The sequence below is a fragment of the Tachypleus tridentatus genome, chromosome 13 (assembly GCF_004210375.1).
Source record: "Tachypleus tridentatus isolate NWPU-2018 chromosome 13, ASM421037v1, whole genome shotgun sequence".
Lineage (NCBI taxonomy): Eukaryota > Metazoa > Arthropoda > Merostomata > Xiphosura > Limulidae > Tachypleus > Tachypleus tridentatus.
In genome coordinates this window covers 131,642,232-131,656,547 of record NC_134837.1, presented here as the reverse complement: position 1 = coordinate 131,656,547, position 14,316 = coordinate 131,642,232, and the positions used below count along the sequence as shown (strand labels likewise).

At 34.9% G+C, this 14,316-nt stretch overlaps 1 protein-coding gene across 3 annotated transcripts in view; it reads left to right on the top strand.

Annotated features, from left to right (window-relative positions):
- The window catches only part of LOC143237828 (voltage-dependent calcium channel type D subunit alpha-1-like), a 99,636-nt gene that overhangs the window by 47,745 nt on the left and 37,575 nt on the right, over positions 1-14,316 (top strand). For all 3 annotated transcript variants that reach the window (XR_013020281.1, XR_013020282.1, XM_076477470.1), the window contains 5 exons: positions 559-642; positions 7,016-7,138; positions 7,713-7,778; positions 10,307-10,398; positions 12,820-12,976. Coding sequence is in view for 1 of the 3 variants with exons in the window: in XM_076477470.1 (XP_076333585.1) it covers positions 559-642; positions 7,016-7,138; positions 7,713-7,778; positions 10,307-10,398; positions 12,820-12,976 (522 nt within the window). In the remaining 2 variants the exon portion in view is untranslated. The remainder of the gene's footprint in view (positions 1-558; positions 643-7,015; positions 7,139-7,712; positions 7,779-10,306; positions 10,399-12,819; positions 12,977-14,316) is intronic.

The window sequence follows — 14,316 nt, the reverse complement described above, 5'->3', positions numbered from 1 at the left end:
CACAGTTAGAATGAATAACTGATAATTATTTCTCAATATTGTTATTTACCTTAAAGTAGTTTACTTTTAGAACACAATATTTTTTATTCTGTTTATTTATTTCTAGTTCTTTTAATTATTGAAATTAATTAAATTGAGATTTATGTTCTATTATTCATTAATGTTTGTACCAAATTCTGACCATATACAGATTTACCAACTGTTTTGTGATAAAATTTGTAGTTGTTTGAAAATTTTGTTTTGTATTTCTGTTCTATTTTAATAAATTGTTTACGTTTTTTTGTGGCTGCATTTTGGTTTATTCTGTTAGAACTTTAATTAGATTACTTGATGGAAAGTTAGAGTTTACTATATGCAGCACAGACAAACAATGTACCAGCCATGAAAACCACATATCCTACATGCATGATTTTGTTAATGTAACTACATTCTAGGCCTAAAAACTTGATATAAGTTATAGTTAGATGCATTTATTAAAGGTTGCAGAAAACACATCATGCATCAGTTTGTTTATTCCATTGGTTGGATCTATAGTTGATGACATATCTTATCTTTCAGAACTACTTTGGAGATGCCTGGAATGTGTTTGATTTTATTATAGTTCTAGGAAGTTTTATTGACATTGTCTACTCTGAAATTAATGTAAGTTTGTTCTTTGTTTATATTTAGATGGTTCTGCAGTTTTATCTCTTCCAGTAAAAACTACTTATTAAGACAAGTAGAACTACAGGAAATAACACAAATATGATAGAGTATTGAGAAATAACATGTAGGAAATAAAAAAATGTTTTGGTAAATCACATTAAAAATACAAAATTAAAGGAATATGATAGAATGATACAAAATAATAGGTTAATAACATAAAATACACAAAAATAATAAGTTTATGGTAAAATAATATGTTTATGACAAAATACTAAAAGCAACAGAACACAAAATAAGGGGAATGTGGTGGAGTCCTATGAAATAATGGATTTATCATAAAATACTACACTGTATATGGTTTATGGTAAAGTACTGAATGTTGTATATTCATACAAAGTAATAACATTATGGTAAAATATTAAAAAAATGAAAGAGCACTACAAACTAATAGGAATATGTTAAAATACAACAGAGTACCAAGAAATAATATGTTTAGGATATAATACTACAGTTAATACAAATATGGTAAAATACTGTCTCTTGTGTTTGAATTATGTAATGAAACACTTCCATGTAGTAAGGTTATAATCAGAGAAATTAGAGCATAATTTATATATTTTATATGAATCAAGGGCAGATTGTGTAGTTAAGGTCACATAATACTGCAAACATTCAAGAAAAAAGAACTTATAAATGCCATAACGTGTTCAATGGAGGCATTTTTCAACTACATGGTTGGAATTATTTTTATATTATAAAAATTGTGTTTTTTATTGTGTATTGTTATTTGATTGTTGTAAAAGTTATACTTTACATATACTGAAATGGTATTTCCAGTAGGTATTTACCTCATCTCAGATCATTAGCAATTCCTGTTCAGTGCTATCTTCTGTATGCAGACGTTTTTCTTTATGCATGCCACAAACCTTCAGCTCCCCCATGTTGGAATTACAAAATTCCAATACATTTATCATAGAAATAATCATGCATCATATCCTTAACAATAGGAACATGACATGTTCATGTGATGCATGAGACTCCCAATACTAAACTAGCACTTCAGAGTTTGGTAGAAGATGTCTGAGAAAAGTGGGAAGTGGGAGTCGAAGAAATGCATATTCAATATAGCAAAATTATAACTTCTGATGCAGTATTTCCTTTGATCACAAGATTAGCTAGAATCTCACGTGAAGAAGGAAGAGGGACAGATGTGAGGGAATGACAGAAGTATTTCCCAAGAGCATTCAAAAGATATCCCTGAAAATGAGAGATTCAGATTTGAAGATCATGATAAGGGGACCACATCACTTTTGACCCCCAATATATTCTTTGTCAATTTGTAGGGTGTGTAAGATATAAGGGTAGAAATGAGTGGAACACATCTGAATGGAAAAGAATGTGGCAGAAAAGTGATCCTAACTAGAGAAAAATACTGCAAATCAGTCCCACAGTGAGAAAGTTGGATAAACAAGGATGTTCCCCTGGGTGTAGAGTGGCTAGGGCATGGTGACCTGTTCTTGGTAACTCAACTGCATCCAAAACCTCCTTGCAGGGTAATGACATCTTCATGAGAGTAAAATGAGGATCATAGTCTTTACCTCAAACCCAAGAACAAGAGATTAAGAACAACTCCAGTTGCTGGGTATGACAAAAGGATTATCTCTGAGCTGTTGATCCAGGAACTTGACATCTAGTATTAAAAGGATGTCCATCACATGGAATCAACTTTCTCAACAGGCTGTGACAATCTAAATGGCAATAACATCCCTGTTAGAAGATAATGAGAAATGGTCAAGGACAGAACCATAACAATCCCATATACCACCATTGTGACTTACAATGAATTGAGGGAGGAAAATAGACAACATGAATTCATGGACTTATGTTTATTGGTTCATTCTAATCCAAATCCTCCTCACATGGTGTTTACATCAATGTGAGGGTAGGATGAAGTCTCCCAATCAAAGGGGTTGAACTGCATTCTAACATTTCACTCTGTTTTATTGGTTATTACATCATCTACATGTGATAAAGAGTCCAGAAGAGCGTCATCACTGGAGACAATGCAATGCGTGATCACAAAACTTAGTTTTGAAAAGCATACCATGCAAAGTTATTCACTCCAGACATAACAGCAATTCCCTTCTGCTATAACCACACAGTCAATGCAGTTTGGTACAGGTATGTTTATGAAGCAAAATGTTGTTAGTGATGTCGAGAAAACCCACTTGTAGAGAAATATATATGCAAAAACGGCTCGTTTGGGTTGAGAAAATATTTTACATAGAAGAGCGAACAACGTTTCGACCTTCTTTGGTCATCGTCAGGTTCACAAAGTGAACGAGCCGTTTTTGCATATATAAAATGTTGTTAGGTTATTCATCACCAAGTGATCTTGTGGAACACTTCATCTCCACAATGAGCATGTGAAGCCATGGAAGATAAAACACAAGTCAACATGGCTGGACAGTGTGGATTATGAGATGAAGAATATGTGATCATGCACAACTTATTACAGAATGGGGTCCATGTGATAAAAGTAGGTAAATTACCCATAAAAGTGAAAATATAAATAAAATTTTACAAGTTAGAGTTGCACTGAACTCTGAAGGATAGACAATGGTGGTAGACGAAACCACAATAAAGAAGAAGCTGCAATATGATGGAGGTAGTGGGACAAGAACGTACTGGAGTGGTCTACATGTCAGATTCCCTCCATTGAACGATTAAGATGAGAAGCAATAAAAAAAGTGAGGTGTTACATCTAAAGAGAGGACACCTGAAACAAGGTCAGGGAGTAAGAAGGGAGGGAAGAATAGGCCAGTTGAACTGAAAGGTGGATCCAATTGTTAAAGGAAGAAGGTGAAGAAAAATCATGAAGGGAGGAGGATTACCAAGAGATAAAGAGTTGGGAAAGTGTGCCCCAGAAAGTAGCAGCATAGCCTATGTGATAGTGAAGATCCCTGACTAGACACAGTAGAAGGAAGAGATATAGAAGCAAAGGAGAAGCCACCCTCCTGAGCTGCTGCAGTCTTCAGGAGAAAGGAATGATCCAGATAAATAGTAATGTGAAATGTCATTGGCAAACAAATCTGACCTTCAGTGTCCAAAGACTAACAGAAGAAGGAAATATGTCTTGAGGGAAAGATAAAACATGAAACACAAGGAAAGTAGTTCAAACAGAGGTGATGTAAGGGAATATGGAACCACATTGATGTCCCAATCCAGAAGGGCAGGATGTCCAGGAATACTTGAGCATGGTATTAACAGAAGAAGTAAAAACCCTATGGTATCAGGATAATTATAAAGGTATGGGATGAGACCACCTGATATTCAGAAAGTGAGGAGAATGAAGACCCACAGTTGAAGAGCCAGATGAGAAATTCCACTTCATGAGCCACAGGCGGTTTGTCAGCAGGAAACCCCCTGGTAGTGGATTAAAAGTGGAATACCTTTCCCTTGCATTAATACATTTTAAGAGATAAAGAGATGGAACTAGCTAACAAGGAAATGACTCACTGTGTGAAATTTGATTGTCTTGCCAAGGACCAGACAAAAGCCAGGTGTAAAGACTTTGTATGTGGAACATGTGACTAAAGTTGATTGAAAGGGATGCAAGAAATTGGAATGATCCAGTTGGATCATTCATGAAGCATCCACTGCAACGACCTCATATAGGCATGAACAAGAGGACCAGTGATGTCATGGAAGTTCACATCCCCAAAAGTGATAGAACCTTGCAAGCAGTAAGTGACTGAGCCAAGAGAGAGGAATGTTGAAACAAAAGTTTTATTGAATAAACTTGTAAAGGAGAAAGCATTGCTTGACTGATGTTTTTGTCAAAAAAAATACCCTCCAAATGGATAAGGTATTGAGTGGGTCTGAGGAAAGACTTCTCTAATTTGATCAACCAGCCCACTCAGTCCACCACAGAAAATAACTGCTAAGTGTGGTTGGGTGATTTCTGTTTGCAATGAGCCAGAAGAGGCCAATTGCCCATGTTATATTTGAAGTACATGAAATGACATGCAAAACCTTGGACTATTTGACAAAACATGTAAGGTACCAAGCCAAGTCTAAAAGGAAGGTCCCAAAATTGATAGACCACCACAAAATGGACAAATTGAGGATAAGGAGAACACTGAAATGATATTGGTATGTGTCATGCCAGTTGGAACATGACATCCATCTGAGCATTGGAGACATCCATTTTTGTCATCCACAACCCTTGAAAAAATGCCCATCTCACAGTAAGAAATGTCTCATATGGTGAACTTTGGTAGTGAAGTGAAAATGTTGAGGCAATATAACTTGAATACTGGCTGCCAATTCCCAATATTCTTAGGGACAATGAAAAGCAGAAATAAAAACCCCTGGAAGGATGGGGAACAGGTTCAACTGGCTGCTGCAAGAGCAATTCATTAATCACTAATGATAGATGCTGGCTGGTCACAGGATTTTGAGGAGTACAGAAAGAAATGAGAAAAGGAGAAACCAGAGGTGAGAAAAGAAACTGGAGAATGAATCCTTTGGATGGAACTTGAAGCACTTCTTGAATATCAACAAAAGGACACTAGCATTGAAGAAACTCAAACTGTTGAGCTCTAACCAGACCTGAACCCACTGGGAAGCTACTGTTACTGTTGGCAACAGGGGTTCATCATCGAGGAATGTGACAAAAAGTAGTACCTCAAGTAGAAGGAATGGGTAAGAGCTTGCAAGGTGGAGGATGGGAAATGGGAATTGGAGGCATATGAGGCTCTGACTGAATCAAATGTGCTACAACATTTGTAAGGGGGGATTATTGGAGGATCTATGTTACTCGAAGCTTGATAATTTTCAGGACCACATCAAGATTGTAGCATCTCAAGAATGGAGCCATAAATAATTTACAGAGATATGTTGAGAGTAAATGGGTCTAAATCAATAATGATCTGTAAGGTCCTAACAGCAAAGGAACTATATTTGTTGTGCCAGAGCTGAAGATGCTATGCAGGCTAAAGTGGAGGTGTAAAGGGCAAAGGTATCAGTAAAAAAACTTCAGTATTTCTGGGGAGAGCCTCATATAGGAGGTGTATGGAAGAAAGATACTGTGAGAAGTTGGTAAAGGTAAGATGTAAGCAAGTATATTGGACATGGGTAAGACTGAAATGTGATTTGGGAACTGCCCTCCAAATAGGTAACAAGAATATAAAACTGCTGATATAAAAATGGATAGTCTGCACAATGGTAAAAAAGGCAAAATGATCAGAATTCTTCAGATGATGCAAAATGCTAATCCCTACACTTAATTGTGGGGCAAATTAATTAGCATGAACCCGAATATCAAGGGAGGTGGAGAATAGCCAATAAAGGGCTGGAGTGATAATTCATACAATAAGGAAGGATTAAGTGAATAAGAAGTAGGTAAAAAGGATAAAGCATCACAAACCTAAGACAAAAAATCCATAAAGACCGAATTAAGCTTAGGAGACTCTTCAAGTTGGGAATGGGAAGGAATGGCAAATTCTGGAGGAAGAAAAATTATCAAAGTCCTTGTCAGCCTGTAAAAGCTTATCCAGCTCAAGAGGAGAGTGAATCTGTCTGTGGACAAAGGTTGTCTCATGTAACATTCAATCTCTTGACATAGAAAAGCACCATCAGATTGATCACACCTGAGGCCAGAGAGAAAATAATAATGTAACCTCTGAAGTGGTAATGTTAATTTTTGGAATTCATTGCACAGAAATAAACTGACTTGAATTAACTGATCTATAAAAATGTAGGAACTAGGTTGAATGAAAGCAAATTAAGTAAAAAAAAATAACCACTTCATGAGGAAAATAAAGTTGAACATGAGGCATTAAGCAAAAGAGCACACTCAAACTCAAATGCTTCCAAACAAGAAATAATAGTTCAGTAGAGTAAATGTTGAGGATGTGGCACATGATTATTTGCAGGAGAGACATGTTGGAATCTTGAAATTGCAATAGGGGAGTGGGAGGCTTGTGGCATGCATAAAAAAAAACAAAACATTTGCATATTAAGGGCAACATTGAAGAGGAATAGCTATTTTTACGGTGAAGGTAAGTACTGCATTGGAATTTATTATAATTTATTCTTCTATTAATTTTATGTGTAAAATCTAAATATGTTCCAAAGGCATAGATAGAAGATATGCAGTACAGAAATACAATATCAACCTGATGCTATTACCTATAGAGTTGTACAGTGTTGTACTTTTTCTACAGAACGTTTGTTATTGTTACCAAGAATTAATTACTTACAGGTAATTATTTAAGTCCTATTAGGTGTTTTTTTTGTTAGTTTGACCAACAGTGTGTGAGATGAAGAATTATTATTTTAATCAAAGTATTGTGTTTTCCTACAGCCTGGCTCCAACATTATCAGTATTAATTTCTTTCGTTTATTCCGGGTAATGAGGTTGATCAAGTTACTGAGCAGAGGTGAAGGAATTCGTACTCTTCTCTGGACATTTATAAAATCATTTCAGGTAACTTTGCTTCCTTTTTCAACTAATTCCATATTTTAAACCATATTACTGCATTTTAATGTTGCAACTGAGTTACTTCTGTTAATTAAAAGTGTTGGCACACGAGATGGCCAAAAGTGCAATGAAATGAGAAAAGAAAAAAAAAATCAATATTCAAGCATTTTTAAATAGGTTATCCATTGTTCTCTTAAAAAAATAGTCAACTATTAGAAAGCACTTAAGGTTTTGGCCTTTTTTCTTTTTTGTTGAAAGGTAAAAGACCAAACATGCTTGCCTTTTCAGCTGTGGGACTATTATAATGTGTCAGTCAATAACCACACTGTTTTCTGAGAGTGGGCAGTGGGTAGTGTTGACTAGCTGCCTTCCATCTAGTCTATCACTGCTAAATTAGGGAAGGCCAGCACAGATAACCTTTTTATAGTTTTACACAAAATCCAAAACAAACCAATCTTATATTGTTTTTTTTTTAATATATTCCCGAGATACTTCTTGTATTTAGAGTAACTTAATATAAAAAAAAAACACTTGATAAATATTGTATGTTTATGAGTTTGTTGTTTGTATCTCACCCCAGGCATTACCTTATGTTGCACTTCTCATCGTGATGGTCTTCTTCATCTATGCTGTGATTGGGATGCAGGTAGTCCACACTTTATTCATGTCTTGTATAAATTGATTTGCATCTTTATCATTTTCACATATATTTTTTAAACATATCCCACTCTTATGTTTTTATATACTCTTCAAAAAAAGAAATGCAAAAGGCAAAATATGATACAAATTGTTAACAAGTTTATTCCGGGTAGTTCTGTATGACATGTGTGAAACTTTGCATATTCACTGCTGAACATCCAAAGTCTACAAAGGCAAAGTCCACGCTCACAAGGTGAAGTTTAACGTCACTCAACGTCAATAACAAGTATGCCCCCGTGAGCATCAATAACTGCTTGGCATCTCCTGCCCATGGAAGCGATGAGATGACGAATCACATCCTGTGGAGTGGCTGTCCACTCAGCCAGCAAAGCTGCTGCAATCTGAGGTAGAGTCTGCAGTTGAGGTTGTCGCCATCGAAGACGTCGGTCCAACTCATCCCAAAGATGTTCGATGGGGTTTAAATCTGGTGATCTGGAGGGCCAAGAAAGAACGTTGATGTTGTGGTGTCTCAAGAAGACAGTGGTGAGTCGGGCTGTGTGAGGACGGGCGTTGTCATGTTGAAAAACATCGTTGATGTTCACCACGATGGGTTGCACATGGGGCCTAAGAATCTCGTCGACGGATCGTTGAGCCGTAAGATTCTCTCGAATGCGCAAAAGGTCTGTTCTGGCGTTGTAGGCGATGGCAGCCCACATCATGACGCTGCCACCACCATATCTGTCAACATCCTGCACACAGTTTGCTGCAAAACGTTCACCTCGGCAACGGTAAACACGGGTCCTTCCATCTTGCCTACGAAGCATAAAACGTGATTCATCGCTGAACCAAACATGCCTCCATCGTCGATGAGGCCATACCTGATGTGCCCAAGTCCACTGCAGCCGTGCTTGACGATGTTGCTGGGTGAGGATGACGCCTCTGACTGGACGTCGAGGTCGGTTTCCTGCATCTCGTAGATGGTTGCATACGATCTGATTGGAAATCCTACGCAGCCCTGGTATGGTTGAGGCAGTAGACGTCGCAGTGGTGGTCCTATCCCGAAGGTGACGTAATCGGAAGTAGCGATCTTGTGCGGGCGTGGTCACACGAGGTCTGCCAGATCGTGGACGGTCACGAGTTGATCCATGTTGTTGGTGACGATTCCATAGCCTTGTGATGGTGCTTTGGTGGACATTCACAGCTCTGGCAACATCTGATCGAGATTCGCCTGCTTCCAAGCGACCAATGGCGTTGTTGAGTTGTGCTTCAGTCAGTCTTGGTGTAACTGTATTGCATATCAGTGGCTTAACACTGAGCTATGGAAACCGAGAACCCGTCACTTTTATAGGGATTTTGCACATGTTGCACTTGCAGAACATGCAGATCTCTCAAACAAATTTATTGGACACACATGCGTTTTGGCGAAAAATCCGATGTTTTCCCCCGTTTTCAAACAGCACAACTTTTATTGTCATTTTGGTCTGAAATCAGTGCCTTAACACGTGTAACATCACATACTCTGAGCTTGTAACGTTATTACATATATTTCTCTTTAAAATAAAAAAATATCCCTTTTGCATTTCTTGTTTTGAAGAGTATATTATGATACGAATCAAAATGATAACTATTACTGTAAGAATTTATGTCTTAACCTGAATACATTTTTATGTGAACTAGATAGATGTTAACGTTGTTCACATAGACATTTTTACAGAATATTGTAGGTGTGAATACACTAGAAGAAATATCTGATAGACATTAAACTTAGGAAACTGTTTCAAAAATAAATGTTTTCCTTTTATCAGATATAATTTTAAATCGTTTTTTCCCCCCACCTACAGTGAATATACATTATTTTATCAAAATTTATTACTACATTGGACCTATAGCTTTGTCTTTTGATTAGGATTAAAAGATAAAAGTTTACCTGTTAGTAATTCGAGGCTAGTTTTATATTTAGTAGTTCTTATTCTAATACATACATGCATACATGGGAAGCTACTTGTTGTTACAGGAATTACTAAGACTGCTTGCTTATCCAAGCAATGAGTGTAACAGTACAAACACTCAAAACAATGATGTAAGGAGTGGGGGGGTTCATTCCCACTTTTTAAATCTGCCTCAGTAAATCTGCATCAAAATTAGAAAAAATATTCGTAGAAAAAGCAATAAATGCATATATTTTAATCTAGAACCCAAGAGCTTCCAAAGCTCTGAGACAAACCTTGGATATCAGCTATAATAAGATCACCTGTAGTGCATATTCTCTTGCTTCACTTAGTCAAATAAAACTTGTCTTTCACTTTTAATTTGCTTTCTACACTTCTGCAACATGAGTTATATATTTGAAATACTGAAAAAATAAATACTCCATAAACCATTACAAATAAATTAGAGATTAGAAATTAAAGAGAAATCAGATAGAGATTAGAACAGAAAATAAAATGTTTAGTTAGAAAGAAGTCTGTGGTTGCAGAATCATTATTAGATATTTTATACATTTCTGTTATATTTCATCTATTGATATGTTGACAGGTGTTTGGGAAGATTGCCCTGAATTCTGAGACTGCTATTACCAGAAATAACAATTTTCAAACATTTCCTCAAGCTGTATTAGTTCTCTTCAGGTAATCCAAAAGTACTTTTTGTAATTTATATTCTGGTTCTTATAGTTTGTTTCTTATTATTTTGTGTATATCTTGTTTTTATGAACTCATCAAGGCATTTGAATTAACTTTTTATCCTGTAAGTCTTGTCAGATGTTTATTCTGAAATTAGTTAGTAATAAACCTTTTCATGATATTATTTTTTGTGTTAGTTTTACAGGGGCCAAATTTTATGACTTGTTGCCAGTGAATTTGAACAACATACAATCTACTTCGTTTAAAATAATATATATTCAAAACAGGTTAAACATAAGTACAAAAGTTTTTTACACTTTTCACAATTCTTTCAAAAGCTTTAAATAACTCTCTTTTCTTGTCAAACGTCCACACAGGCTGGATCAATTACTTTAGAAGCCAACTGATGAGATGAATTGTTCTTCTCTATCTCTGTTATTACAATACAGTCAGTGATAAATTTGCTTATGTTACTCTGTGGGTATCCAGATTTTTAAATAATTGTATCCTTTTTGTCAAAGTCCACACATATGGGTTCAATCACTTTAGAACACCTTTTGACAGGACAAATTATTAATATTTATTTCTGTTGTTACAATACCGCTGTGAAACTCAACTTTAGATATTGTCCATTACAGCGAAAGCAACGATCATGCAGTCTGATTTCACTTTCACTAATGTAATTTTTTACTGACTTCTCTATCATTACATATTTATATCATATGACAGAAATATCTAGTCCTCTAGAAGCAACAACATTACACATAACAAGGGAGATTGGAAACTTCAAGGAAGATAATGTCAAAAATATTACAAAAGCTTTTTACAGCATAGTACATACTTAACAATGTAAGATTTGTACAGAGTTACATAACAAAACTTGTCAAACATCACTTTTTAAAATAATTAACTTTTAAAACTAAATACTCACTAAATATGAAATTAGTAAATAAACTAAATAATAAATTTTATACTGAATGATCTTGTATATTTAACATTTTGCTGTGATGTTATTTGAGGTTCCTGATAAAGTGTCCATTCAAACACTTAGATTTGAACAAGGGAAACTTTTGGCAGTGGAAAGTATTAAAATAATACCATACATTTATTTTTGTTCTTCTCCAGTATGAATAATCTTCATAAAGTGAATCATAACACTTGTGACATAAATCATATAGTGGGAGACTCAGCAAAGGTTATGGAGCTATTAGTGAAGGAAATGTATCCAAGATAAGTTATTGCATTTAAAGCTTAAAAAATAACTCAAAATTTATTTAATACACAATTAACAAAAAGGAATATCGATATTATTTATTTAAGTTATTAAGTAATTTATGCTACATACAAATGATACTAAAATAGTTTTTTACACACAAAAATAAAAAAGTAAAAAAAAACATATGCAAGTTAACTAAAATTAATTTACAAAGTATTCAGTTAATTGATTTATATCAATTAGTTTGTGCTTTTTACTTTATTTATGATTGGAAAAATGTTTATTTTAATACCATCTCTATTATTTATTTAGATGTTTCATTAAAGAGGCTGTAGTTATGAAGGTTTAATGAGTAATGTCTATACTCATTTTTCTGTCCTGCCACAAACAGTTATTTTATTAAGAAAGTAATATGAGTGTAAGTGTAAAAGTAATGGAATTGGGAATTCCAGTTTTGTTCAGCACTTGTGAATAGCAATATCATATAATAATTTCAATAAGTTCAAATCATTATTACTTGATCAGTGGCAAAGGTAGTGATGGGGGCCTGGTCGCCCTGCATTTTCATCTATCTAAGTAAAAATGTATAAACATTAGGAAAGTTACTCTCAGGAAAAACAGTAGTGTGCCTAAAACTTAATCAAGTGCAAGAGCCCTAATATGAGCATTGGACCCTGGTCCTGATGGGGGTGCCTGTAGCATACATTCCCTCACTTTGCTTGGTGAAATAAATCTTGACCTCTCCCACTTTTAATTAATGTCCTACACCTATGTTGTTTATCATATTTATGTATCTTTTCTCAGTTCTGTTTCAAATCACTTGGCATGGCCAGGTAGTTAGGGCACTAGACTAGCAATTTGTGGATCACAAGTTCAAATTCCTGTCCCATCAAACATGCTCACCCTTTCAGCTGTTGGAGCATATAATGTGATGGTCAATCCCACTGTTTGTTGGTAAAAGAGCAGCCCAAGAGTTGACACTGGGTGGTGATCATCAGCTGTCTTTCCTGTAATTTTTCACTGCTAAATTCGTGATGGCTAGCACAGATAACTCTCTTGTAGCTTTGTGTGACATTCATAAAAAACAAACAAACATAACAAACTGTTTCAAATGGAAAGAATAAAAATATCAGTACAGATTTCTGGGTCTAATCACAAGTGAGTCTCAATTGTCATTTTGAATTAATAAAAATACCATATTAATTTTTCAGGTGTGCTACAGGAGAGTCATGGCAAGAAATTATGATGGACTGTTCTAATAAACCAGATGTAAAATGTGACAAACAATCCAGTACTCCTTTGGAAAACTGTGGAAATGATTTTGCACTGCCTTATTTCATCTCTTTCTACATTCTGTGTTCTTTTCTAGTAAGTGTGCATATTACTAAAAGTAGTTTGATAGCTTGATAGTTGCAGCTAATTTTAAAACTAAATTAATAGGTATTTGGGAAAATCATATCTTTAGTATTGGCAATTTCTTGTTTTACTACAGAACAAAGCCAGATATTTAGTATGAAAGATTAGTTTAATGAATTGTGTGCAATGACAAAGATTAGATAGTGTGAAACTTTGTAAGTTAAAAAAGCATGTCACAGTAAACAGTATGCTTTGTTACAACATACAAAATTGTAGAATATGGTGTATAAAGCAGTGACTTACAATAAACAAAACAACAATCTACATCTTATGAAAGGATTATCTACACACACACAAAAGCAATGATGTTGCTGTAATATACACTGGAATGATCTACAACACACACAACAATGGCTTATAACTCCATAAAATCCAAATATTAAACCATGTTGAATACATGATTTTATTATTTCATTTGGTTCAAAAAGTGGGAAAATGTGTTTAATTTTTCAGTAGCTTACTCTACTTTCACCTTTTTTTCAGGGAATGATTACTTATAAAGAAAGATTAGATTATGAAAATGTAAAAATCATCTAAGTCTTATGGTATTGTACATGTGAGCATTATGCAGTACCTTTGTTTTAAAAATGTTGAGTTTTGTTAAAAGCTAAAACTAATTCTGTCATGTTCTATCTGATGACCGTGTATCTTGACAGTTACCCTGCAGCGTAATTTCCAATATAAAGGCACCATTTCCAAGGCTATTATATCCAAAGCACGACACTTCTTTCTGCATGCTTTCCATAATCAGTTTAGCATACAAGGATCACAGTTTCCCTGTACTTATTTCAACAATCTGATTGTGCAGAAATCCATGTATACTGAGTCTGACAACTTGATTAATATGTATTCTTACTGAACGTCTGCAAAATCAGTAGTGTAGGAGAAAATTAATGGTTGATAACTCTAACTACAAGTGCATAAAATACCATGTTGAATGATGCTCTGTAAAAGATCTTGGTATACACATCCTGACTCTATGGGCGAAAATAGGGTTAAAATGATTTTGAAAAAGTAAATCAGCAAGTTATATGACAACCACAACAACCACAACCGGTTTAATATTTTGGTGAAACAGAGTGTATGAGTACTACATTTGGGCATTGTATACTATTTTGTACTTTGTGTTATGCCACCAAATATTGTTTTAAGGAGGATATATGATAGTCCATTCTGGTGTAAGTTATTCATATATTTAAAGCATAAAGATGTGTTGAATTCAAGGATTTGAATTGTCAATACAAAGATTTCCTGTGTACTTGATGGCATTAGAAAGAAAAGGAACGTCTGTC